Here is a 26,007-nt window from a genome sequence, read left to right on the forward strand (position 1 = left end):
TAAGTTCCAGTGTAAGTTTTGCAATAAAACTTATTTTCAAATTATATTTGCATCATTATTTTGAATTCATTATGTTCATTATGAAGAATATTTTCATAACAATTGATTTTGAATGGTATAAAATCCTTACGCACAGTCAATTCATCGAATATCTCAAATTTAAGGTAAACACAGACCAATCATTTGTTCAATTCTTTCTATTTGTTTATAATAGTTGGTTTCATGACATATTTAATCCTGGTTATCCTCCACATCTTATTTCTAATAATTCAAGTAATAGTTCATTCAATTATGATCATCATTGCCCTTGGTTCAATTGCTCTCATCGTTATTATCATTAGATATTCCGCCAATCCACCCCATTTGGTATCAGAACCAAGTGACTATATATATATATATATATATATAGCATACATTTTAGTAAATTTCCTAAATTGTTTTGGGAAAATAGATAGACTAACAAATCCATATGTTGACATTTGTAATTAGTTTTATTTTCCTCCTTGTCCGATATTATATTTTCCTTGTTCAGTCTGACAACTTCAATTTTAATATTCGAGTGTTGTTAAATGAACACAACTATGACCTATAGGCACCTCTCATTAAGATGCACATAGGCGGACGAAAGAAGATGGGATATTTTTTGTGGCTCAAGTAAGGTTCCAGCCAAAGACAATCTCAAGTATGATGATTGGTACTTCAAGGACCAGAAAGTCAGGAGCTAGCTTCTATCCTCCATGAAGCTAGAACTGAGGAAGCGATATATTCGCTTACTGACTGCAACTAACATTTGGAAAGCCTTGAAGATTGCTTTCTTTGATGAAAAGAATGAAGTGCGATTGTATACCTTGAGTCAGAAGGCATCTCACCTCCGAAAAAATGGATGACCTGTGTCTACCTACTTTGGTGAACTCACTTAAATTTTTCAAGAGTTAGATCATTACAGTAAGTTATCCATGCTTTGTGAAAAATATATTAAGATTTATCATGAATCACATAAGTGGTGGCGAGTTTAACTTTTCCTAGGATGCCTTGCTGATAAATTTGAATAAGTTCTTGGTGAGATTACAAGCAAAGAACCAACTCAGGCCTTCAACCATTATATGTTTATGTATGTTGCGAGTCAAACATGAAGGATGTTATGAAGGGTGAGAGGGAGAAGACTGAAGCAATGGTTGTTCGTAATCGTCGCAGAATCGGTCTAATTCATTTGGTTTAGGGGGTCGACCGTACACTGATTCATCTGAACGCAATGAGCGTAGCAAGTATGCCCATTGCAATCTTCCTTATCACTCAAAAGCTATATGCTACGAGCTAATTGGTTATCCCAAAGGGCGAGTTAAAAATTGTGATCCTCACCACAACCAACAACGTGCTGCCATTGCTGAGACAAAGGATGAACCAGAACTTATGGCTGAGCTAGCCACGACCTTAATCACTTTTATAGGTAATAAGGGTAAGGCTTTAAAAGCTTTTTATTCTGTTGAGAATAATACTTAGATAATTGACTCTGGTGCTACTGCATATATGTATGACATTTGATTCTAAACATGTTTGCAACACAAGACCATCTATTCAGACTATTACCATGACTGATGATGGTGCCACCCTTATTTTTGGAGAGGTGCGATATCCCTTACTAATAATATTAACCTTGATACAGTTCTCATGGTTTCGTTACTTGCTTATAATCTATTGTTTTTTTTTATGGCTCAAATAAGCATTATCTTACATTGTTTGGTTGTTGTTGTTGTTTTTTTTTTTTTTTTTTTTTTTTTTGCCTCATTTTGTGTGTTTAAGGACATTCAAACTTGGAGGACAATTGGTTATGGCACTAGGAAGTGGAAGTTGTATTACCTGGACTTGACATTAGAGAGCAATCGTCGTTTGACTCAAGCTTTGTCAATTAATAGTTCTCTGGTGGAGCTAAAGTCTATGTCTGAGATTTGGTTGTGGCATTATCATTTAGGACATGCCTCGTTTGATTAGTTACATAAACTATTTCTGACTTTGTTTTTTGAAATGTGATGTTTTCAGCTTTAAGTGTGATGTTTGTGAACTGGCTTATAGCCAATGTGATGTTTTCAATTTCACCCAGTTTGACTAAAAGTTTGGTACCATTTATGTTAGTTCATTACGATAGATGGGTCTGTTTAAGCTTGCTACTTTAGGCAGTGCCTATTCGTTTGTAACCTTTATTGATGATTGTACTTGCATGGCGTGAGTTGTTTTGATGAAAAACAAGAGCGACATGTTTTTTGCATTTCAGAAATTCCATAAAATGAGACAGTTCAATATAAAAGCATAGGTACATGTACTTCGTAGTGATAATGGCTGAGAATATGTAAATAATGATCTCTGAACCTTTCTTAATGATCATAGTATTGTTCATCAGACAATTTGCCCGTATACACTACTAGTATTACTAAGGGAAAAATAGACATCTTTTCAATGTAGTCTGAGCATCGTTGTTTGATGCAAATGTACCATTGTATTATTGGGGTGAAGCCCTTGTTTCTGTTGTTTACTTGATTAACAAGGTGACGTCTCTCACTATTGATTTTCAAACTCCACATGATACTTTACAGTCACTTAGTGCCACACCACCTACATTGAATCTGCCGCCACATGTTTTTGGATATGTTGCTTACATACATTTCCATAAGCAACAACGCAGTTAAGTTGGAACCTAGAGCTTTGAAATGCATCTTTGTTGGGCATGCATGTCGTAAAAAAAGGTGTCGTTGCTATCATCCTCCCACCAAGAAGACACTTGTCACCATGGATGTGTCGTTCAACAAGTTCGTTATGTATTATCCGACATTTGAGTCTTCACTTTAAGGGGAGAGGCAACATGAAGTACATACGTTTGACTCTATTGTTATGTCTAATACCGTTGAGAGATGTAATAAAACAGTTGAGAGATGTAGCAATTATCCAACCCAATTACCATCAACATCGAGCTACCAACATCTATTAACAAACCAGTAACCAATTATGAGAGTTCAACAGTCGACACCGAAGTACCGGCAGCTAGCATTGAGCAATAGTACAGCCGGAGGCAGAGGTATCCACGATTTTCCCTTTGTCTGATCCTGATAGCCATAACCAATCTCCTCTAGTACTAGATGTTCTACCACTATCACAACTTTCACCAAGAAGTAATCAAGGTATTCCAAAACCCACATATGAGTCTGATCCTAAATGCATAGCAAAATACCCATTGTGTAACTTTGTGTCCACTGTTCATTTGTAAAAATCAAATAAAGCATTTGTAAGTCAATTATCCTTTGTATCTATTCCTAACATAACCATAACCAAACTCAAAACAAAAAAATTTACATAGACGAAATTTAATCCTAGAGCTGAACCATTCAGATCGGTTACCTACAAGATTTGAATTTGACCGGCTATATTGCCATTGATATTTATGAATGAGAAATAATTAAGAAACTCTCAAAAGTGAGACTCTCCATGGACTCTCTGCTACTTCATATTTTTGGTTGTTTTATAATATTAGCATGAGAATTGAGAGTTCGTAAGAAATATCACTTTGTGACGCTTAGCATTTCTATTTATGAATTGAGAGACCAAATTTTGGTTATAAACGATAAAACCCCTCGTTAAACATACAATCATAACATAAGTAAGGCACCCTATGACAAAGACTAATGCTAGAAAGATTAAAATTCTAAAACAAATTTGCAAATCAAATGATGTGTCACCAATACAAAATAAGCATGTTAATCAACTTTTAATTAATAATCCAATCATCAACAATTATATCATTTAGTTTACAAATATGGTTTTAAAAATTTGGTCTCCTTAGATCATCTCCAATCCTTGGGTTAAAACCTAAAAATTTTAACCTAGAAAATTTAGGTTTTAAGCCAGAAATATGTTTTCTGCTCCAACCCTTCTGGGTTAAATTTTTAGTCCGAGATCATTAAAAAATAAAATTAGAATTGTTAAAGTAACTTAAAAAAAAAAAAAAATTATGTAGACTATCATAATTTAATTTTATGAAGATTTTAATTTAAAAATATTTAGATTTTGATAAATATTAAAAAATCACTAAACTGACATCATGAAACTTGTGGAAAAGAATATGAAATACATGAAAGAATTTAAAAAAAAAAATTATTTTAGCCATTGGATTTAAATTTGAACCATTAGATTTTTTCATTACTGTTAGATTTGATCGTATTAGGTTTTAGCCGTTGAGTTCAATGAATTTATAATGTAAAACTAAAAAAAAGTACATATATATATGGTGGACTAACCCACTAACCCGGGGTGAATTCTAGGCTAAATTTGTCTAAAAATGAGTTTTGGGTAAAACTCATATTTGACCCATGGGTTGGATGGTTGGAGAAAGTTGGAGTAGATTTATAATCTAAAATTTGAGTTTTACTCTAAAAGTTAGAGTATGACTTAGCATTATCCTCTTATAAATGTGAACCGCCCAAACTCCAAAGCAAATTCTTGAAAACACAAAAGGATCCTCATCGGATCTTTTTTCTGGGGATTGTAGGGATTCAGTGATTGTGTCCGTTCATCAAATATTATGCGGTCAGAAATAGTTTAAAATTTAAAATTTAAAATTAAGTATAAATAGTACCTAACCAAAACTGATTGTATGATGTACAAAGAACGAACACGATCACGAGATTCCTAGAATGCCTAAAAAAAGGATTGAAAACTACATAAATTTTTAATGCAAGGATCTGATTGGAGGGATTGTTTAGATGAAACTTTTCTTTTTCTAGTATGTAGGAGAAATCATTTCCTCAACCACATTTTTTTACTCAAAATATCCAACCATCGATTCAAAGGAAGAGAGGCTCGTGCAACTGCTTGGAAAGTGGTGCCCTAAATTTACCACGTGACCGTCACGTGATATCACTCGTAAAAATTGGACAAGCAAACGAACACTTTCCCACATCCGTCATCGTGATCAATCAAAAAGTTGATGATCATCATCAACTAGTCGTCCAATCGGACGGTGGGCACAAGTCAAGTGACAACTGAAAGAGCCACCAAACCCGCCGCTGATCCGCACGTGCGAAAAGCCCACCAGGCAAATAGTAGACCCAACAGAGACCCCTTTTCCAGTTTCCCGTCCACGTCATCCTGATTGACGACTTTCACGATGATACCGATGAAAAACTCTTGACCGTCAGATGAAATCCCCAGAATCATTTGTGACCGTCCATCAGACTCTTATCCTTTAATTACTCTGCTGGTTGAAGCAACGAAGCCTAGTACAGATATCGGATTCACAAACTTGAAGAAAATCCTCGAGCCTCAGTCTCTCTCCTCTCTCTCTCTCTCTCTCTCTCTCTCTCCTCTCTCTGAATCGAAGCGAGGCGAAAGGCAGAGAGCCTTTATCTCTGTTAACCCAGAAAACCTGGTAAGCTTTTTATCTGCTATTTATTATTTTATAATTGCTCTCCTTTTCTGCATTATTTCTAATTACTCTCCTTTTCTGTCTCGTATTGTTGTTGTTTTTTTTTTTTTTTTTTTTTTGTTAATTCTTTTTTCTGCATAAACCCTAATAAAAAATAAAGCTAGGATCTGTGGTGTTTCGTTTCAATTGGTTTTTGTTATTAGTGATTGATAGATACGTACTGGAAATGTTCAATTTTTGGGGATATAAGTTGAATAATCTGATGCTAAAAAGGTTTTTATATGTTCATTCCAAAGCTTGATAATTGGGTTTTTCCGGGTTTTTGTGAATCTAGGGTTTTGAGGCTGCATTCTGAGGATTTGGGGATGGAAAATGGTGATAAGAATGTTGGTGGGTCTGAAGTGGGGGAGAACAAGAGTGTGGAAGTTGAGGTTGTTGAGGAGAGGGTTGTTGAGGGGTCTAATGGACTCAAGGATGACGCCGAAGATGAGGTTTTTAAGGAGGCAATAAAGACACAGGAAAATTTGCAGCAGCAGGGGAGCAAAAAGGATTTAGTGGATGCTGCTGCTGTTGGTGAAGAAAGAAAGGCTGAGATGGTTGGTGGTTTGGGGTTGGACTCTCTTATAGAGAGTCCTAATGTCGAAAAGTTTGAAGAGGCAATTGAAGTTCCTGATGAGGTTGGGAAATCTGATGGTGATGATCGGGAGGAGGCAATCGTGGCAGGTGAAGTGAAGGTGGAAAACATGGTGGGTAAGAACAGCGATGATGAGGTTGGAGTGCCAGTTGGAATTGATGATGGACAGACTATAAAAGAAGTAGTCAGTGAGGAAACAAATGGATTGACAGATGATGGGTTGGTGGGCAGCCAAGAAGATGGAGTAAAAGAGGTTACTCAGGTTGGGGCTGGTGGAGGAATAGCAGGATTGACAGGTGGGGATGAGGCTGATGTAAAGTCTGTAGTTCTTGAGAATATGAAGTTTGAAAAAGTCAATTTTGAATCAAATGGACTTGTGGATGATGGATTGGTGGGTAGCCAAGACGTTGAGGTGAAAGAAGTTTCTGAGATTATTACTGGTGCGGAAGTAGCAGGTTTGACAGATGTGGATGAGGTTGATTCAAAGCCCGATGCAGTTCTTAAGAATAAGGAGCCTGAGAGGAATGATATTGATAGTTCAACTTCAGAGCCAGTGCCTACAGATGAAAAATTAGATACTGAAGATCTTGATTCTCCTCAAGTAACTGAATTTACTAAGGAGATTTTGAAGGAAGCTGGTAATAGTGAGGAGTTAGAGGAGAATTCCTTGAGCATTGAGAATCAGGATGAGAAGACTGTGGACCTAGCAAGTGCTTCAGATGGCGTTCCTTTGAAGCTTCAAGATGATAATGGTGTGGAACTGCATGATAGAAACATGGATACAGTGCATCAGGAAGGTCATAGTGCTGAATCAAATGATGCCACCCTTAGCATTGAAGAAAAGCAGGAGGAGGATAATAAGACTGAAAAACCGAAAGATACTTTGACTGTTACAGATGCTGAACATCAAGGTTTCAGTAATGGGGAAGTGAAGGACTCTTTCACTGTGCCGGGTTCAGAGCATCACGAGGAAAAATCTGAACCAAAAAGCGTTTCATCTGCTAAACAACTGTCTGGGGAGGGTGGTGAGGAAAGGATTGTGACATCAGAAAGGGAGATCTCAGCTCGTTCTGAAACATCTGCAACTGAGAAAACAGAGAAGATTCAGGATGGAGCCACTAATTTGAGAACAAAAAGTAACAAAGTCGATCAACCTCAGCGAGTTGGTGAAATTGCATGTGAAGTTCGCGACAACATTGCTGTGCCTAAAGAGCCTGAAAAGAAAGAAAACATTCAGGGAGAAAAGGGAATCACTAAAGTGAACAAAGAACAAGAGATTCAGCCTGCACCAGCTCTTTCTTCATCTTTAAATTCTACACAACCAAGTCCCCCTCCTGCTCGTCCAGCTGGCCTTGGTCGTGCTGCCCCACTTTTGGAACCTTCTCCTAGGGTGGTACAGCATCCTCGAGTAAATGGTACAATATCTCATGTGCAAAACCAGCAAATTGAGGACCCTGTTAATGGAGAGGCAGAGGAGTCTGATGAGACTCGTGAAAAGCTTCAGATGATAAGAGTGAAATTTTTACGTCTTGCACATAGACTTGGGCAGACTCCGCATAATGTTGTTGTGGCTCAGGTTTTGTACAGATTGGGATTAGCTGAGCAGCTACGTGGTAGAAATGGGGGCCGTGTTGGTGCCTTTAGTTTTGACCGTGCAAGTGCGATGGCAGAACAGCTTGAGGCATCGGGGAATGAACCCCTTGATTTTGCTTGTACCATTATGGTTCTTGGAAAGTCAGGAGTTGGTAAAAGCGCAACCATCAATTCTATATTTGATGAAAAGAAGTTCACTACTGATGCTTTTCAGATGGGGACAAAGAAAGTTCAGGATGTTGTGGGTACTGTGCAAGGGATTAAGGTACGGGTCATTGACACACCTGGACTTTTACCTTCCTGGTCAGACCAGGGACAGAATGAGAAGACTCTCCTCAATGTTAAGCGCTTTATCAAGAAAACACCTCCAGATATTGTGTTGTATTTTGATAGGTTGGACATGCAGAGCAGAGATTTTAGCGATATGCCACTCTTGCGCACCATCACAGACATTTTCGGGGCCTCTATTTGGTTCAATGCAATTGTGGTTCTGACTCATGCTGGATCAGCTCCACCTGAGGGCCCAAATGGTGCCGCTTCTAGTTATGACATGTTTGTCACTTCACGATCTCATGTTGTTCAGCAAGCCATTCGTCAGGCAGCCGGGGATATGCGCCTCATGAATCCTGTTTCATTAGTAGAGAACCACTCCGCTTGCAGAACTAATAGGGCTGGGCAAAGAGTCTTGCCAAATGGTCAGGTTTGGAAGCCTCATTTGTTGTTGCTCTCCTTTGCATCCAAGATTCTGGCCGAAGCAAATGCATTATTGAAGTTGCAAGATAGTCCACCTGGAAAACCTTTTGCAACTCGAACTAGGGCACCTCCTTTACCTTTCTTGCTTTCATCACTCCTTCAGTCAAGACCACAGTTGAAGCTGCCTGAGGAGCAGTTTGGTGAGGATGACAGTCTAGATGATGATCTGGATGAATCTTCAGATTCTGATGATGAATCAGAATTTGATGAATTGCCCCCATTCAGACGTTTGACCAAGGCCCAGGTGGAAAAACTCTCTAAAGCACAGAAAAAGGCATATTTTGATGAGTTAGAGTACAGGGAAAAGCTCTTTATGAAGAAACAATTGAAGGAGGAAAAAAAGCGACGGAAGTTGATGAAAAAAATGGCAGCTGCAGCGAAGGAACTGCCAAGTGATTATGTCGAAAATGTTGAAGAAGAGAGTTCTGGTGCAGCATCTGTACCTATTCCCATGCCAGATTTGGCATTGCCTGCTTCCTTTGATTCTGATAATCCAACTCACCGTTACCGGTACCTAGATTCCTCCAACCAGTGGCTCGTAAGACCTGTTCTGGAACAGCATGGTTGGGATCATGATGTTGGTTATGAGGGTATAAATGCAGAAAGACTGTTTGTTGTTAAAGAAAAGATACCCTTATCTTTTTCTGGCCAGGTTACCAAGGACAAGAAGGACGCCAATGTCCAAATGGAAATTGCTACTTCAATAAAGCATGGAGAAGGGAAAGCGACTTCATTCGGGTTTGATATGCAGACTGTTGGAAAGGACTTGGCTTATACTCTACGAAGTGACACAAGGATCAGTAATTTTAGGAAGAATAAGGCTACGGCTGGTCTCTCAGTTACTCTCCTGGGTGATGCTTTATCGGCTGGTATGAAAGTTGAAGACAAATTTATTGCTAATAAACGGTTCCAATTGATTATGACTGGTGGCGCAATGACTGCCCGTGGTGACGTTGCTTATGGTGGTAGTTTGGAGGCTCAGTTGAGAGACAAAGACCATCCTTTGGGTCGTTCCCTGTCAACCCTTGGGCTCTCAGTCATGGATTGGCATGGAGATCTTGCCATAGGGTGCAATATACAGTCTCAGATTCCTGTTGGACGGCATACGAACCTGATTGCTCGTGCCAATTTGAACAATAGGGGGGCAGGACAACTCAGCTTGCGCTTAAATAGCTCTGAACAGCTTCAGTTAGCTTTGATTGGCCTTGTTCCTCTGCTCAGAAAGTTTTTCACTTTTCCTCAACAGTTGCAGTATGGACAATGATGAAAATTAGAATAATGATTGTGCCGTGGCAGCATTGAGGTATAGGTCGTCATCAAGAGTGAGTGAGGAGTTCATCCTGTGATGGCCATCACCACAAGTGAGTGATTCTAAGCTGCTGGTTTCATGTCCTTTCAATCTAGTATTTAATTGATCGTAGTGATTTTAGCTTCGTAACTATATATTGGCAGTTGTTAAATTAAGGTAGTGGACTTGGTGTTGCTTCTATTTCACTCAGGCCTTTGTCTTAATTATCTATATGGGTGTGAAAATTCATTTATATTGCCAAAGTTGTTGATTGCTTGGTATCGCTTCCAATCTCTGCTTATTTAGCTTCTCGTGCTCGTAATTGATTGCTTGGCCTTTAATATGAAACCGAGTGTTTACTTTCAGTCATTGATATTGTTTGTGCATGGCAGAGGGCTTTGAAAATGACCAAGTTTTTAGTCTTTTGCTGTTGGTGTTTGATCAATGTGAGCTGCACCTAAAGGAAGCCTGGAGTATGAATAATTTTCTGCTTAACCCTGTCCTTCCACTCGTTTTTGTGAGGGAAGGAAAAGAGCAGCACCAATAGCATTCCTCAGATTCTCTTCTAGTAGGGGGAGTCATCCGCAGGATGGTGGAAAATAACGAGGTTATCTTTTGCTCAACGCTGTTTTTCTTGTTCTCGTGTTTGTAAAGCAATTTTGACAAACTTCAAGAATCGTGCATCAGTTAGACCATTGTAAACTCTTCTTTGTAATGCACCGGGAGTTCATTTTTCCGTTTAGATTTTTAGGAGTCGTGCAGTTGCTCGAGTGATTAGATCGGAGTTACGAGGTTTCATTTTCTTCTTTAGAAGACAGGACTATTACTAGTCTTGGTAATGCTTGCCTTGCCTCGGCTCAGTTTTCCTGTCGCGGTGTGTGGCTCATAATTTCGAATTTACTATGATATTAGAAGACTGCCAATTGCTAGGTTCTACTTGCAAGGTGCCAAAAGGTATAACAACCCTGACCGGCGGCACCCTTTCAAGTGATATATTTGGTTTAGGTGTTTTCGTACTGTTGAAATTTTGTATACATCATTGAAGGCGACGGCCTTGGGAGCGGGGAATCGAACACAGGACGTGAGATGCTTGTAAATGTTATTAATTACTTGAGCTCCGAGCCTTTTCGTTGGTCTTGAGGAATTACAGTTTAATATTCAAACTTCACTGGTCTGCACAACATTTCTTGGATTTTGGAATTTTATTTTCTTATTTAGTGTAAAGATAAATTTACATAATGAATTGAGTTGCGATAGTATTTTAGGTAGTAAATTTTGTTTAAATAGAAGTTGGTTCTTGAATTAAAAATAATATGAGTGTAAAAAGTAAGTTGGGTATAAAAAGATGTTATATAAGTCAAATAAAACCTCCTTTTGCATTATCATTTAAGATTTTGATTGTAGTGTCTTGAATTATCCTATGAAATTATTTTGAGCACCAACGGATAACCATTATCACTATCACCTCCGCTACCACCGCATTACCACGGCCATCACCACCAGTCTCACTGTTATGCCGCCACCATCCCCGTGACTACCGCTTTCCCATCACTACCGTCGCCGTTTCCACAACCATCATTGCCGTTTCCTCCACTAGTAAGTTAGTAACACAACTGTACTCATTTCTAGATTTATACCTCCATCAAGTTAAACTATTAATTCAGGAACCTTAAAACTCAAACTCAGAAACTCCGTTTGGAATTTCTTTAACTTGCTCAATGAAACAGTAAAAAGATCAAAGTTGTAACTCGTTTTTTAGGGGTGTGCAATCTCTTTTTACTTCTCACACACCCTCTTAATTTTCGGCCTTTTAATTTTTGGCCGTTGGATTGGATGAATTGAAAAAGATCAAAAGACATAAATTAATAAGAGGTATGTGAAAATAAAAAGAGGTGTGGATATCACACCCCGTTCTTTATTAACGTAAAAGAGCAACATTAAAAGTCTATGACTTCATTTTCTAATTTTGTTCAACTTTCAACTCTTATTTAATTTTTTTTTTAGTACATTTTTTACACTAAGGGAGGGGGGTTAAACCACACAATAGGCAACCTAATTTGGTATCGAATTCGTCATCCATAAGCTTCGAACCGAAGACCTCTCACTTCCAAATGAAAAGGAATATCATCATACCGTAGTACTGAATGACTACCCTTATTTAATTTAAACAACATACATCCAACTCTGCTGCCATATCATTTTAATTGAAAAAAAAAAAGTTGTGATAATTATAGTATTCATTGTCTTAAAAGTACACCAATGGCCCATAGAAATGTGTTTTTAGGTGCATTATCTTTCGAACAAGGATTGTCTGCCCTCCCGTGCCCTCTTGTTTGTGTGGTCACGGTTAAGCCACGTCAACATTTTATATTACTATTTATTTTTGTCTTATTATCTATAAAAAAAAGATATAAAATATTAACGTGGCTTAACCGTGACCACACAAAACAGAAGGGCATCAGAAGTGAAAAGGCAGACAATCCTTGTCCTTATCTTTCATATCGCCGGCAAAGAATCAAAAGTTTGCTCATCAAATCTAAACACAAAGTACAAAATTTCGGCTGCATAAACCACAAGGCAAGCTACTTGTCATTTGGCAACGTCCTACAACTTCTTGTGTGCGGAATATTTGCCACAGTTTGTAACATTTTACGTGTATTATATGAGAATAATGTGCTTAAGTGTAAAATACAGATAGCTTTAATGAAAATAGGTTTTATATACTTTTTCTTTACCCAAATAATTCAATATACTTCTTTCTTTTCTTCCATGAGAGACCTTCACTCTATTGTGAGAATTTTTCCCCTCTTTTTGTAAAGGTTTCTAATCTTGCTCAAAATCGATGGCTCCGACTCTAGTTTTGGCTGGAGTCGGCTGCCGATTTCCCCTTTCTTTTTCTGTCTTTTTTGTTTCCCTTTTCTGTTGTGTTTTCCTCCTCTACATCTCGATATGTCCTCCTTTTTTGGTTTCTAATCTTGCTCAAAATCGATGGCTCCGACTCTAGTTTTGGCTGGAGTCGGCTGCCGATTTCCCCTTTCTTTTTCTGTCTTTTTTGTTTCCCTTTTCTGTTGTGTTTTCCTCCTCTACATCTCGATATGTCCTCCTTTTTTTTTTTTTTTTTTATCTTTGTGGCATCCCTTCCTCTTGTTCATTTGGGCTTCGATCTCCTTCTTCTGGTATTCGTATTTCAGCCATACTTTCCGTCGAGATGGTGTGTAGAGTTCTTGTTCTTCAATCAACTCAGGTGTTTCCAACACCACCACCTTCTCTCTATTGTCTACGATTTCTGACAGTGTTGCTCATGGTTTTCCATGGGCTTCTTTCTCTTGATAGCCGACTGATTTCTATTTCTTTTAGTTGGTTATCTCTACTTTATGGCTGTGCTCGGAGAAGCTGTTCAAGTTTGGATGATGAGTTTGGTGAGGCGATGCTCAGTGATGGTCATGGATTTGTGCAGATCGAGATGTACTGTTTCGGTGGAGGCGGCTACAATGGATTTCTTGGTTTTGTGTTTTTTGGTCGTTCGGCTTTAGTTGTTTGGCTGGGCTCTTGTTGGATTGTCCGGTTGACCCCTTTTTTTTCTTGTTTATGTTTCTCTGTTTTTGACCTTTTGTATGTAATCTGGTGTTAATAAAATCTTCCTTGACCATAAAAAATAAAATAAAATAAAATAAAATAAATAAATAAAATTCAACATACTTTATTTAATGGGAGCCCACACGATTTACACCACAAATCTCATTCAATAATGCAAAATTGTAACATTATATTCAACAATGGCACCACTAGTATCAAGGAAATAAGTCTTGACCAATGCAAATCCATGCGCCAACCGGAAAACACCGGTTCCGGCGATGATGGGCAACTCTCTTACCGACTGCTCAATCGGGTTCCGCCCCAGAACGGTGAGACTGCTGCCGCTGTGCTTCCCACTCGTGAAAACAAAGTTCATAGCCGTAAGCAGGCTCACTTCCTCCTGCGAGCTAAATCCATATAGCCCTTGCGCCCGACCAACGAGCTTGGAACCGGGTTTGGGTCCCTTGGTCAAGGGGTTGTCGAAGATGTTGGCTAGGCCGAAGTAGGGTGGTGTTGTGGAGGTGTTGGATGCGTTGGCCACCGTCACCAAGGTCCGATTCGGGCCAAAAACGACCTCGTGCAAGTAGAAGTGCAGCATGGTCAGCTTCTGTTGTGCATGGGGGAGGTTTTGATACCATTGGTCAATGTTCTCCCTAGGGTTTTCAATGGCGCTCTGTACCATTAATTGCGTGGACAAGCATGTTATGAACAAAAGGTTGAGAAATAGTATTGTACCGACCCTTTCCATTGCTCGCTGTATGTATCAAAGCTTGAAGGGCAGGGAGGCATTATATAGTGGAACTCTTGAAGCATCCAAAATATATATTTTGTTTTCTATAGCTATATTTTAATTGTTTTGCCCATTGGTGGTGGCCCATTTTTAAAGTTTTGTATTTTTTCAAATATTATGCCCGGACGAACATTTTCATCCTTCAACGACATGATCCCAACCTCCCACCATTGGCGGAGGCATGTTAAGGGCTACTGACACACCCTGACCGAGATCAGGGCATGCTGGCCGTCACGCGAAGGTGACGTAGCCATGTGCACGTGCGGAAGCTATTAAGATAGTAATATAAAATAAAAGTACGAATAATTAAAAACCTAAAAGTATACAAAGTACTAGTGTATGTGAGACACAATTCAGAGCAAGTCTACAACAGTCCAAAAGGAAAAGATACGACATAATTACACCCGAAGGTGACCCTACAATGGTGAGTGTCTGTCAGAAATGCCGGGACGCCCTCTGGGATAAACCACCGAACTTGCTAGACCACTAGAACCTGGAGGGGCGCAAAAACAAAAGCGTGAGTGGGCAAAAACAAAGCTCTTTGAAAACTCTTTAGCAAAATACATTCTAACCCCTCGCCGTAAAACCTGTATACTTCCCAGAAAATGAACATATATACGTATGTATAGATATGTCAATCATGCTCCATGATATGCCATTCATGCTTGAGAATATACCACATCAGAATCTCATAATCAAATATAAATGCTCAAGCGTAAATCACATCAATAACATATAATCTAGCGGCCGGGAGTCACCTAACGTGACCTGTACGGCTGCATCTAGAGCTCCACTCTCAACTCAATAACTGAATCTGCACACAAGTCGGAACCACCTATTGTGGTCTGTACGACAGGCTGGGTGTAATGTATATATGTATGCTCTAGTGCTACGATCACGTGAAGCTGGGCGATAAATCGCGGGTCACCTACAAGTCGGAACCACCTAATGTGGTCTGTACGACAGGCTTGCACCTATCTTGGATCCAAGGCGAGCATGCGGTGCTGGTGAACATACACGTGAAGGCTGGGCCCTGGCCTCGGGCGGGAGCACTAACACCGGGGGTGCAGATTATGAGCTCTCTAAACCTCTCAAACTACCATTGCATACAAACATAAATACCACTTACCTGGCACTTACCTGTGCGTCCACAGCACCAAATACACATATATAAATGTATGCCGTTACTAATACATGCGATGATGAGTAAACAATATTCATATGATGCATGGCATAAAACAATTAACCTTTTCTATTTAATTTCTGGGAATTAATATGTATATAGGTATATACGGAAAACAAAAGCCCACTCACTGATAATTAGAAGGGTCGTAGCCCCCCTGCCTTGAGTATGAACGCTCGTCTTCGGAAAACGAATCACCTATACGCGACAAAGTTACGAAAACGTTAATTTAAAAGCACCTAAGCAACTTCTCGTAATAACTTCTCATACATTGCTCAAATTGGACAATTGAATATACCAACGTGATCTACACAACCTCAGGATCACACCCATATTTTTAAAATAATTTTTGGACCACGCACGCGCCCCCACGCGCCTGAACAGGCACGGACCCACACGCCCCCACGCGCAGCCACGTGCACTGCACACTGACGGTGTCAACTGACGCCGTCAGGAATATTCCGTTAACCTGACAGAATATTCCGTTAACCTTAACTGACGCCGTTAACTGACGCCGTCACTGCCGTTAGGAATATTCCGTTAAACTTAACGGAATATTCCCCTTCCTTCTCCGGCCAGTCGCCGTCGCCGGCGCCGTCGCCGGAAAACTGGGAATTTTTCAAACTTTGTTTTCTCCTTCGTTTTTCAACCATTTTTCACGATTCAAAAGCCAAAATGAAGCTTAGGACTAGTAGAATCATGATAGACTAGTTTCAAGGGCTAAAAATCACACGATCATACCTGCAACAACGATCAAAGTTCGGCCAACTTCGAACCTAGCCTTCCCGACGTCCAAACTCGTCCAACGAAACACTCCCAAGCTCCTGGGAACCTCACAAACACAATAACAAGCTTAGAATCTCCTAAAACAAGCTAGATTAGGTTTGCATGAACAGTGTTCAAATTCGGCCGTGGTGATATCGACGTGAAAACAACTATATCCTTACCTGAAAATGGTACCACTGGACTCCTCTCAGCTCCACGAACACGATGGTGGTCTTGGTTTCTTGATTGGTGAAGGTTTGAGTAGATTTGTGTGTGTGTGTGTCCGTGTGTTTGCAGAAGGAAGAAGAAGAACTCGGGGAGAGTGAGAGAGAGACAGGGAAGAGACAGAGAAGAGACAGGGAATGAGGGAATCCCGGGGGAGTGAGACGAGGTGTAGGAGTGTGTGTGTGTGGTCCTACACACCACACAACACAAAACTACACGTAAACGAATAGATTAGGGGTAAAATTGTAATTTCCCATGTACGTTTTAATAATTCCGGGACGGGATGTTACAGCTACCCTAGTAGTTTTCGATGAAAAATAAATTTTTACAGTAATTTTTATTGATTTTCATATGCAACCCATCATATATTTAGTCATTAATTCACTATCTCTCGGTTTAATTATATAAAATTTATATAAGGAATACTTTGGATGCGGTCTCTAATCCTTAACATTCTTTGATTAAAACCTTAATAGTATTCAAAGTTTGATCAAAGTCCCTTGACTTTGTACACCCCATTATATTACTATTAATATTTATATTTTTATAGTTTTGACATTAATTGTTTGATATTGGATGACATTTATAATCCTATAAATTTAAAATCCCTCATTATAATACTATTAGAAACAATTACAATAAAAAAATTCAAACATTTTGATTGAATAAATGGATAAAAACTATGCAAAAATAAGAAATAGTAAATGGCAAAAGAATGTATCCATAGTGTTAAAAAAATTGGTACATTTCACATATAAAAAAGTGGTACATTAATAAAGAAGAATGGGTACATTATAAATAAATTAGGGTAAAGATAAAAGATTAAAAAAATTATGAGTACAAATGAATTTAAAAAAAATATAGGCGCTAAAAGAAATTAATACATGGGTACAAAATAAAACTAAAAAGAAAATACTACAAATTAAAAAAAAATGTTGCAAATTAAAAGTAGGTACAAACTAAAAATATAAATATATGATACAAAGTTTAGGCATAAAACATAAATATATCATATGTAATTTTCTATCATTGATTAAATATACATTGTCACGTGACGGTATACACATGGGTACAAACACAAATAAAACTTTAAAAAATATGGGCACAAAAAGAAACTAATATATGGGTACAAATTAAAAATGAAAAGAAAATTGGTACAAATTAAAAAATATTTGCAAATTAAAAATAGGTACAAACTAAAAATAAAAACATATGACAAAAAATTTAGCCATAAATATAAATATACTAATTGTAATATTTTTAACACTAAAGGAATAGATTTTAAAAATAAAAATATTTTATTATTCAAATAATTAATGATGTTATTAATACCCAAGGACCTTGATCAAAAATTGAAATGAATAGGATTTTAGTCAATGGAGAGTAACAAAAAGAAGGATGTGAACCTAATTTCTCCTTTATATAATACAGTTTACAAACATTCTCTTTTTCTTACATTGTCACATCCCGGCCCGGGGCGGATCACTTCCCGGCCCCGCTCCACCACCGTAGCACGATATTGTCCGCTTTGGGCTTACCATTCCCTCACGGTTTTGTTTTTGGGAACTCACGAGCAACTTCCCAGTGGATCACCCATCATGGGATTGCTTTAGCCCCCTTCTCGCTTAACTTCGGATTTCCTACGGAACCCGAAGCCAATGAGCTCCCAAAAGGTCTCGTGCTAGGTAGGGATGGGAATATACATTTGAGGATCATTCCCTTGGACGATGTGGGATGTCACATACATCCTTTTTTTATTGCTTCTTGTACATGTACAAGTTTGAATTTGTTTGAAATTTAACACATTTGTTTGGCCACTTAGTATTGTGATCTAGTAGTATTCATCTTCACTTGTAAGTGAGAGATCTTAGGTTCGGTTCTCACCAAAGACAAATTTGAAGTACATTAACCAATTGCGAGGCTTAACCCACACCTCCACCCCCTTAATGTAAATAATATTGTTTGTTAAAAAAAATGTATTTGTTTAATAACGAAAATTCTTGGCTTACCTTGTGAAAATTTTCTTTAGCTAACTGATACTGTGAAAAATACAGTGTTATTTTTTTTTTATAAAGATTTAAAACTTTAAGCTAGCCACCCGTGAAAAATTTCTAGCTCCGCCATTACCTACCACCTACTAACACAACTCTTATGAAGTTGTATCACAAAGGACTTCAATTCAACTAGAAGTAGAAATGTTTATTCTGTATTATAATTTGTGTTGTCAGTTTTTCGATTGATGTGAGAGTTTTTTTCTTTCTTCAACAAATATTGCATTAATTGACACCTTGTTGCGTGACCAATTAGAATTAACAAGGGAGTTGATTGATAACCATTTTCTTTCTCCTTTTCACTTTTTAAAAACTTAAAGTTGAAACTAAAGGAATGCGTAGAATTATAATTGTATGATTTCCCAGTCAAAACAATGTTATCCACATAAAGTAATAAGATAAGATGGGTCGTAAAACGATGAAAAGTGAAGAGAGAAGGATCGGGCTAGGCTTTGGACAAAACCATGACAGATGATACAAGTACTTAGCGCTGGAACCAAGCACGGGAAGCCTGATTGAGACCATAGAGTGTTGTAAGGAAGTTACATACATTATGAAGGCGATGAGGATCAGTTGGACGAATGGACCACCCATGGGTAACTACTAAACTAAAACAAGGTGAATAGTAGCAGGCTTAACAATGGAATTAAAGTCTCATCATAATCGAACCCATGTTGATGCAAAAATTTAGCAACCAAATGGACCTTATACCTCTCAATAAAACCATCTGCATTATGCTTAATCAGACAAAACCATTTGCATCCAACTAAATCTTGAGAGGGATGTGATGGAAAAAGAGACAACCTACTAGTTTTAACTAAATCTTGAGAGGGATGTGATGGAAAAAGAGACAACCTACTAGTTTTAAGTAAAGCATTAAATTCCTCTGTCATTGTTGCACGCCATTCAGGGAAAAGTTGGTAGGCTTGACAAGATCAGAGACGAAGGCAGTGAGTGCATGTGGAAGTGGATAAGGGACGGTGCCCTCAATGGATTGTTTGTGTTTGGAATGACCGGTATAAGAGCGGATTGCCATGGGATAGAGGGAAGAAGGCACGACATGTTCTGGATGGGGCATGCCCGTGGCTGGATTGGGCTGCTGAGGAATAGGCACGTGGCTGGGTTCCTGCAAGCCAGCGGCTGGAGGATTGGGAATGGGTTGCGGTCGGATGGCTCGCGCTCTGGGCTGAGGCACTAATGAGACAACATGGTAGTATGGTGGCTAGAACTGGACCAGGCCTGATGAAGCAGTGGCTAGATGAGAGACAGGGTCTGGGCTTTGGGCTGCGCCCATGTGCACAAGGAAGTGGGCTGGACAGCAAGGGCTGAGCGGCAGCTGGGCACCATGAGGAGAAGCACGACTGTAGACAGGGCTGCAGGGGCAGTAGGGTGAGCAAGACGAAATTTCATTTCGAATGTGACATGGCAGGAGATGAAAACTCGATTTGTCTCTGGATCAAGGCATCAATATCCTTTACATTGCAACTTGTAACCTACAAAAACACCTTCTTTGTAACGAAGTAAAGAGGCACATATAGCACATATATAGTTTGTTGTATTTTGATTACAAGTCTGTTACAGCTGTCCATGTAACTAATTCCTAGATTAGTCAATTAATCAGGTGTAATTAGTTACTAAGCTATTTTTCACATGTATATATAAATTGGTTGTAATTCCTTATTCATTAAGAAATGAGAAATCCAAGAGTCATTTCTTATATGGTATCACTCGCTTCTCTGCTCACGCACCGATCCTAGCTTCCTCTGCAATCTTTGATTTCTCCTCCCAAATCTGGTTTCTCTTTGCAAAACCTTGATCAACAATAGCGTCTTCTACTTCTTCGCCTGCAAATCCAGAAGTTTTTGCTCAGAATCCCTATCCTTTTTCATCAAATCCCACTCCGATAAACCCTAATTCTTCGATTTCTTCAATTTCCATCCAAAACATTAGTTGTATGGTTCCTACAAAGCTTAAGAGGGACAATTATCTCATCTGGAAGGCTCTTTTTGCTCCAATCTTCCGACGTTACAAACCTACAGGTATCATCGATGGATCGGAGACATGTCCACCGCCTTTTCTTCTCAATCAATCTGATACAAGTACTGCAGTTCCTAACCCTGATTTCGAGATCTGGTTTGAAAAGGATCAAAATATCCTCATCTGGTTGAATTCCACTCTCTCTGAAGATCTTATTCCATTCACTGTCGACGTCACCTCGTCTCGAGAATTATGGTAGATTCTGGAACAACGTTTTGGTGGAGTCTCGGCGGCGCACATTCACCAGCTCTGATCGCGTCTTCATGCGATTCAGAAAGGAGATTTGTCAATTTCTGATTATCTGCAGCGTATCAAAGGCATCTCTGATGCTCTTATGGCTGCCGGTGCACCGGTGTCGGAACCCGATCTCATTGCTATTACCCTAAATGGCCTCTCTGATGATTACGAATCTTTCATTGATTCGTAATGCTTCGAATTTCATCTACTTCCTTAGATGAACTTCATGGATTACTCATGAACAAAGAGTTTTTCATGCATCGAAAGAAGAAAGCTCCGTCATCGTCTCTCACTGAACCATTTCAAGCATTTGCTGCTCAAGCTTCACCTCTCCAGCAAGGTCTCTTACCTACGCCTCCTCCCTCACAGGCATATGTTCTTCAACATTCTACCTACAGCAATCGCAACAATTTCCAGCGCAATAATCGTGGTCGAAGCATTTTCAGAAACACAATCGAGGCCGTGGCAACTATCGTGGAAATTATACCAACTCTGGCCCTGGAAATGGTTCTTTTCATCATAATCCTGGTAATTTCAATCGCAATTCTGGTGGATTTAATCGTCATTCTGGCCATCGATCTCCCTGTCAAATATGCAATTCATTTGATCATGAGGCTCTTGACTGCTATGCTCGAATGAACCATGTTTTTGCTGGAAAGATTCCACCTGCCAAGCTTGCTGCTATGTGTGCCACTACTGCTTCTTCTTCTCAGCCTACCTGGCTTCTGGACTCTGGTGCTACTGCGCATGTCACCAATGATATCTCCGCAATATCTTATCCCATTCCGTATTCTGGTGAAGACAAGGTTTATGCTGGTGATGGCCAAGGTATGCCAATTCACCATACAGGTTCTTCTATTCTCCAAACACCACATGTTGTTTTTCGGTTACATAATGTTCTTCATGTGCCACTGATGAAGTTCAATTTGCTCTCTGCATATCAATTTCTAAGAGACAATTATTACTCTTTAACTCTTGATTCTGATGGTTCTGTCATCAAGGACCCTTCCACTGGGAATATGCTTTTTCGCGGCCCAGTTAGGGATGGTTTCTATCCTTTGCAAGGTCAGCCTTTCCAAGCTTCATATTCTGCCCTTGTTAGCACTCAAGCTTCGTTACAACAATGGCATAAACGCCTCGGTCATCCTTCCACAGCTATTTTCAGAAGGATTTTACATACCAATAAGCTTGTTCCTCATACTTCAGCTTCTGTTCAGTTTTTTTGTGCAGACTGTGCAATTGGTAAAAATCACAAGCTCCCATTTTCTTCTAGTACTATTACTGTCTCATATAGATTGGACTTAATTCATGGTGATGTCTGGGGTCCCTGTCCAGTTTCATTTGTTAGTGGCTATAAGTACTATTTACTCTTTGTGGATGAGTATAGCAAATACAGTTGGATGGTTCCTTTACAACACAAGTCTGAAGTCTTCTCTACTTTTGTAACTTTCAAAGCATATGTTGAAAACTTACTTGGCAATAAAATCAAGATTTTCCGAACAGACTCAGGGGGTGAGTTCACTGGTTCTGCTTTCACCTTTTTCTTGCTTCAACATGGTATTTCTCATCAGTATAGTTGTCCACACACACCTGAGCAAAATGGGTGTGTGGAACGCAAGCATCGACATCTTACTGAGACTGCACGGACACTTCTTGTTGCTTCCAAAGTTCCTCACAAGTTTTGGGTAGAAGCCTTTTCTACTGCAATGTATCTTATAAATCGCATGCCTATTTCTGGATCTTCTCAATCTCCATGGGAACTTCTTTTCAACAAGCCTTCTGATTATTCCAAGTTAAAAGTCTTTGGTTGCTGCTGCTACCCTTGGCTCAAGCCATATCTGCAATCCAAATTGGATGGTAAAAGCAAACCTTGTGTGTTTCTTGGTTATAGCCTACAACACAAAGGTTATCGGTGTTTAGATGTGTCTTCTAACCGAGTCTATATTTCACGGCATGTTCTCTTTAATGAAGATCATTTTCCATTTCATGATCTTTCTTTTCTTCACCATAGTTCTTCAAAGTGTTCTTCTTCTGTCCCCTTCACTCCGTCACCTGAGTTCTCCCTGCAATTTCCTTAGTCAAGCCTCCCTGCCACACCATCTTCTTCAATGTTCTCTTCAGGACCTTGAGACACCTCCTCCCCATCTTCTGTCTCTCCATCTCCATCTCCACAGCCACCTCCCAATTCTTCTTCATCTCCCGAGCACTCTCCTGCTCCATGTCCAACAGTTTCAGTTCCAGTAAACACTCATCCCATGCTCACCAGATCTAAAGCAGGCATTTTCAAGCCTCGAGTGCTAGCAGCCACAAAACACCCTATTGATTCCAGTTCATTTGTGCCTACTACTTATTTGCAAGCCTCCAAGTATGATCACTGGCATAAAGCCATGCTTGAAGAATTTCAAGCTCTCCAATCCACAGGCACTTGGACTCTTGTCCCTTCATCTCCCAATCAAAACTTGGTAGGCTGCAAATGGGTTTTCCGGATCAAACGGAAACCTGATGGTTCTATTGATCGGTACAAAGCCCGTATTGTTGCTAAGGGCTTCCATCAGCAAGAAGGTATTGATTTCAAGGAGACTTTCAGTCCGGTTGCTAAACCTGTTACTATTCGCATTCTTCTTACACTGACAATGCAATCTGATTGGTTTTTACACCAACTTGATATCAGCAATGTTTTTCTCCATGGCAATATTCAAGAAGATGTGTTTATGCAATAACCCCCAGGTTTCATTGATCCCTTCCAACCCTCCTATGTTTGTAAACTTCAAAAATCCCTCTATGGCTTGAAGCAAGCTCCTCGGGCATGGTATGACAAGCTGTTTCAAGCTTTGGTATCTCTTGGTTTCACAAACTCCAACTCTGATTGCTCTTTGTTTGTGAAACTTCAACCTTTCCCTGTCCTAGTTCTTGTCTATGTGGATGATATCCTGGTGACTGGTCCCAATACCTCTCTGTGTCAACAGATTATTCAGCAACTTCGTTCCTTATTTCCTGTTAAGGATTTGGGTCCATTACACTATTTTCTTGGCCTAGAAGTTCACAGATCCGATGAGGGTATTTTCCTGTCTCAAAGCAAATATGCTTTAGATCTCTTAGTCAAGACAAACATGGCAGGTTGTAAGCCCTGTTCTACTCCTCTCGGAACTCAGAAGCTTGATCATGTTGGAGATCTTTTGGCTGATCCTAAAGACTACAGGTCTATCGTCGGGGCATTACAGTATCTAACTTGGACAAGAACTGATCTTTCCTTTGCCGTGAATCAAGTCTGTCAATTCCTTCACTGTCCACGGGATTCCCACTTTCAAGCAGTTAAAAGGATCTTACGGTTCTTAAAAGGCACATTTGATCAAGGAATGTGGTTTAAGAAGAGTCCCTTGCATCTTACTGCTTACTCTGATGCCGATTGGGCAGGTTGTGTGTTTGATCGCAGGTCCACCAGTGGATATTGTATATATTTGGGCAGCAACTTGATTAGTTGGAGTGCCAAAAAGCAACCTATAGTTGCTTGCTCTTCTACAGCAGCTGAACTCACCTGGATATGTAAGATTTTCAGAGATGTTGCTCTTCACCTCACTACCATTCCTACTCTTTGGTGTGACAATGTTTCTGCTATTTCTCTAGCCTCAAATCCAGTATTTCATGCTCGTACAAAACACATGGAAATTGATTAGCATTACATTCGTGAACTTGTTCTTGCCAAGTTGCTTCAAGTGCAATATCTCAATACTCGGTACCAAATTGCTAATATCCACACCAAATCTCTTTCTAAAGCTCGGTTTCAATATCTTCATTCCAAGCTTTGCCTTGGCCCTCCTCCGTTCAGCTTGAGGGGGTGTAAAGAGGCACATATAGCACATATATAGTTTGTTGTATTTTGATTACAAGTCTGTTACAGCTGTCCATGTAACTAATTCCTAGATTAGTCAATTAATCAGGTGTAATTAGTTACTAAGCTATTTTTCACATGTATATATAAACTGGTTGTAATTCCTTATTCATTAAGAAATGAGAAATCCAAGAGTCATTTCTTATACGAAGTCCCAGTTTGTAAGTAGTATAAGCTTCTAGGTGGTAACACGCAAAACCAAACTTACAAAGAGAAGACAAATTTGGGCGACGACCAAACTCAAGGGTTTTTTGGATGAACATGATGCAATACAAGCTATCCCACCTTGTAAATGTGGAACCATAAAGGAAGTCAAGCAATACCGCGCGAACCAGAAGAGTATGAAGTCCTCATGGGATTAGACGATACATATGCTGCTGCCCGTGGCCAAATTCTTCTAATGGACCCGCTTCTTCCAGTTAATCAAACGTACTCACACATCCTACGAGACGAGAAGCCACGCAATGTTTCATCTGCTACCACAGCCACACTCAATATTACAGCAGCATTTGCGGTTCGAGATAGTAACTGTGGATTTGGTAGAGCCCCACGCGATCTCCATCTGAGTGTGACAAATGCGACATGATTGGACATATCTCCAAGACCTGTGGATCACATCTCAAGTGTGGCTTTTGTAATTTGAAATTACACATAATTGATACCTGTCAGAAACCAAAGAAGACCAAAGACACACAATTGATACCTATCAGAAGCCCATGGACCTGCGCACACCCAAAGTGAATCATGCTCAGACCAACGAGGCCTCTTGCACACAATCTAGTCCTTTCTCTATAGAACAATACCAAAACCTTTTGGCTTTACGGGGCAGCAATAAGTCATCAATCACGGTCAATCTTGTAGGTGCATCCTCCAGTCCCCATAGCCCCGCAAGTAAATCACTTCGGGGCATCGCTCTTTGGAAAGATTTAGTATGAATCCTTGATTTATAGGCGATTGACCACATATCGTTTGTATTACAGGACCTACGCTTGGGGTCGATGATTGGTACGAGAACTTATCATGAGGGACTCTATTATCTACTTGCCCTCTGGTTAAGCACACATGTTCTCTTTTTTCAACGAGTTCCGTGAGCACTCAAGCACCTTTAGAACTTATACATGTTGACATTTTTTTTTTTTTTTTTTTTTTTGGGGGGGGGGGGTGGGGGGGTGGGTACTGATTTGAAATGTATAATCACCACCTCTATTTTCTCATCATTTTAGATGATTTTACAAGATGCACTTGGGTTTTATCTCATATATCGAAAATCTGATACCTGTCATCTGTTGACAAACTTCGTCTGTCTTGCAGAAACTTAATTAATTCTCTACCAAAATAAAAACTATCTGTAGTGACAAGGGTCCAGAGTCCCACAAAAGAAAATATGTCTCTCAGTAAAGACACAGGGAATGCCTACCTGATGCCTCATCGTATAAAGACTAGTTGGGCGACTCATCTACGTATCCATCACACGTCCCGACCTTGTCTACTCGATTCACGTACTCAGTCGCTTAATGGATAAGCCACGAACAATACACATAGAGGCATCACATCAGGTGTTACACTACATCAAAAG

The 26,007-nt window shown here is 39.5% G+C and overlaps 1 protein-coding gene and 1 pseudogene across 3 annotated transcripts; one reads left to right on the forward strand and one right to left on the reverse strand.

The window, feature by feature from the left end:
* Positions 1–5,253: 5,253 nt before the first annotated feature.
* LOC137724499 (translocase of chloroplast 120, chloroplastic) lies at positions 5,254–10,861 on the forward strand. 3 transcript variants are annotated; one of them, XR_011067422.2, is made up of 3 exons: positions 5,254–5,413; positions 5,745–9,751; positions 10,071–10,861. XR_011067422.2 is itself a non-coding variant. In XM_068463241.2 (2 exons), the coding sequence occupies exon 2, from the start codon at positions 5,776–5,778 to the stop codon at positions 9,652–9,654; it is 3,879 nt and encodes a 1,292-aa protein (XP_068319342.2). In that variant the 5' UTR covers positions 5,254–5,413; positions 5,745–5,775; the 3' UTR covers positions 9,655–9,969. The 3 variants fall into 3 exon arrangements, 1 of the variants encoding a protein (XP_068319342.2); XR_015962851.1 differs by having other exon boundaries at positions 10,045–10,420; XM_068463241.2 differs by lacking the exon at positions 10,071–10,861 and having other exon boundaries at positions 5,745–9,969.
* Positions 10,862–13,358: 2,497 nt separating this feature from the next.
* LOC137724408 (dirigent protein 22 pseudogene) lies at positions 13,359–14,002 on the reverse strand (annotated as a pseudogene).
* Between the last annotated feature and the right edge of the window lie 12,005 nt (positions 14,003–26,007).

The sequence above is a fragment of the Pyrus communis genome, chromosome 5 (assembly GCF_041283825.1).
Source record: "Pyrus communis isolate YQ-2024b chromosome 5, ASM4128382v1, whole genome shotgun sequence".
NCBI lineage: Eukaryota > Viridiplantae > Streptophyta > Magnoliopsida > Rosales > Rosaceae > Pyrus > Pyrus communis.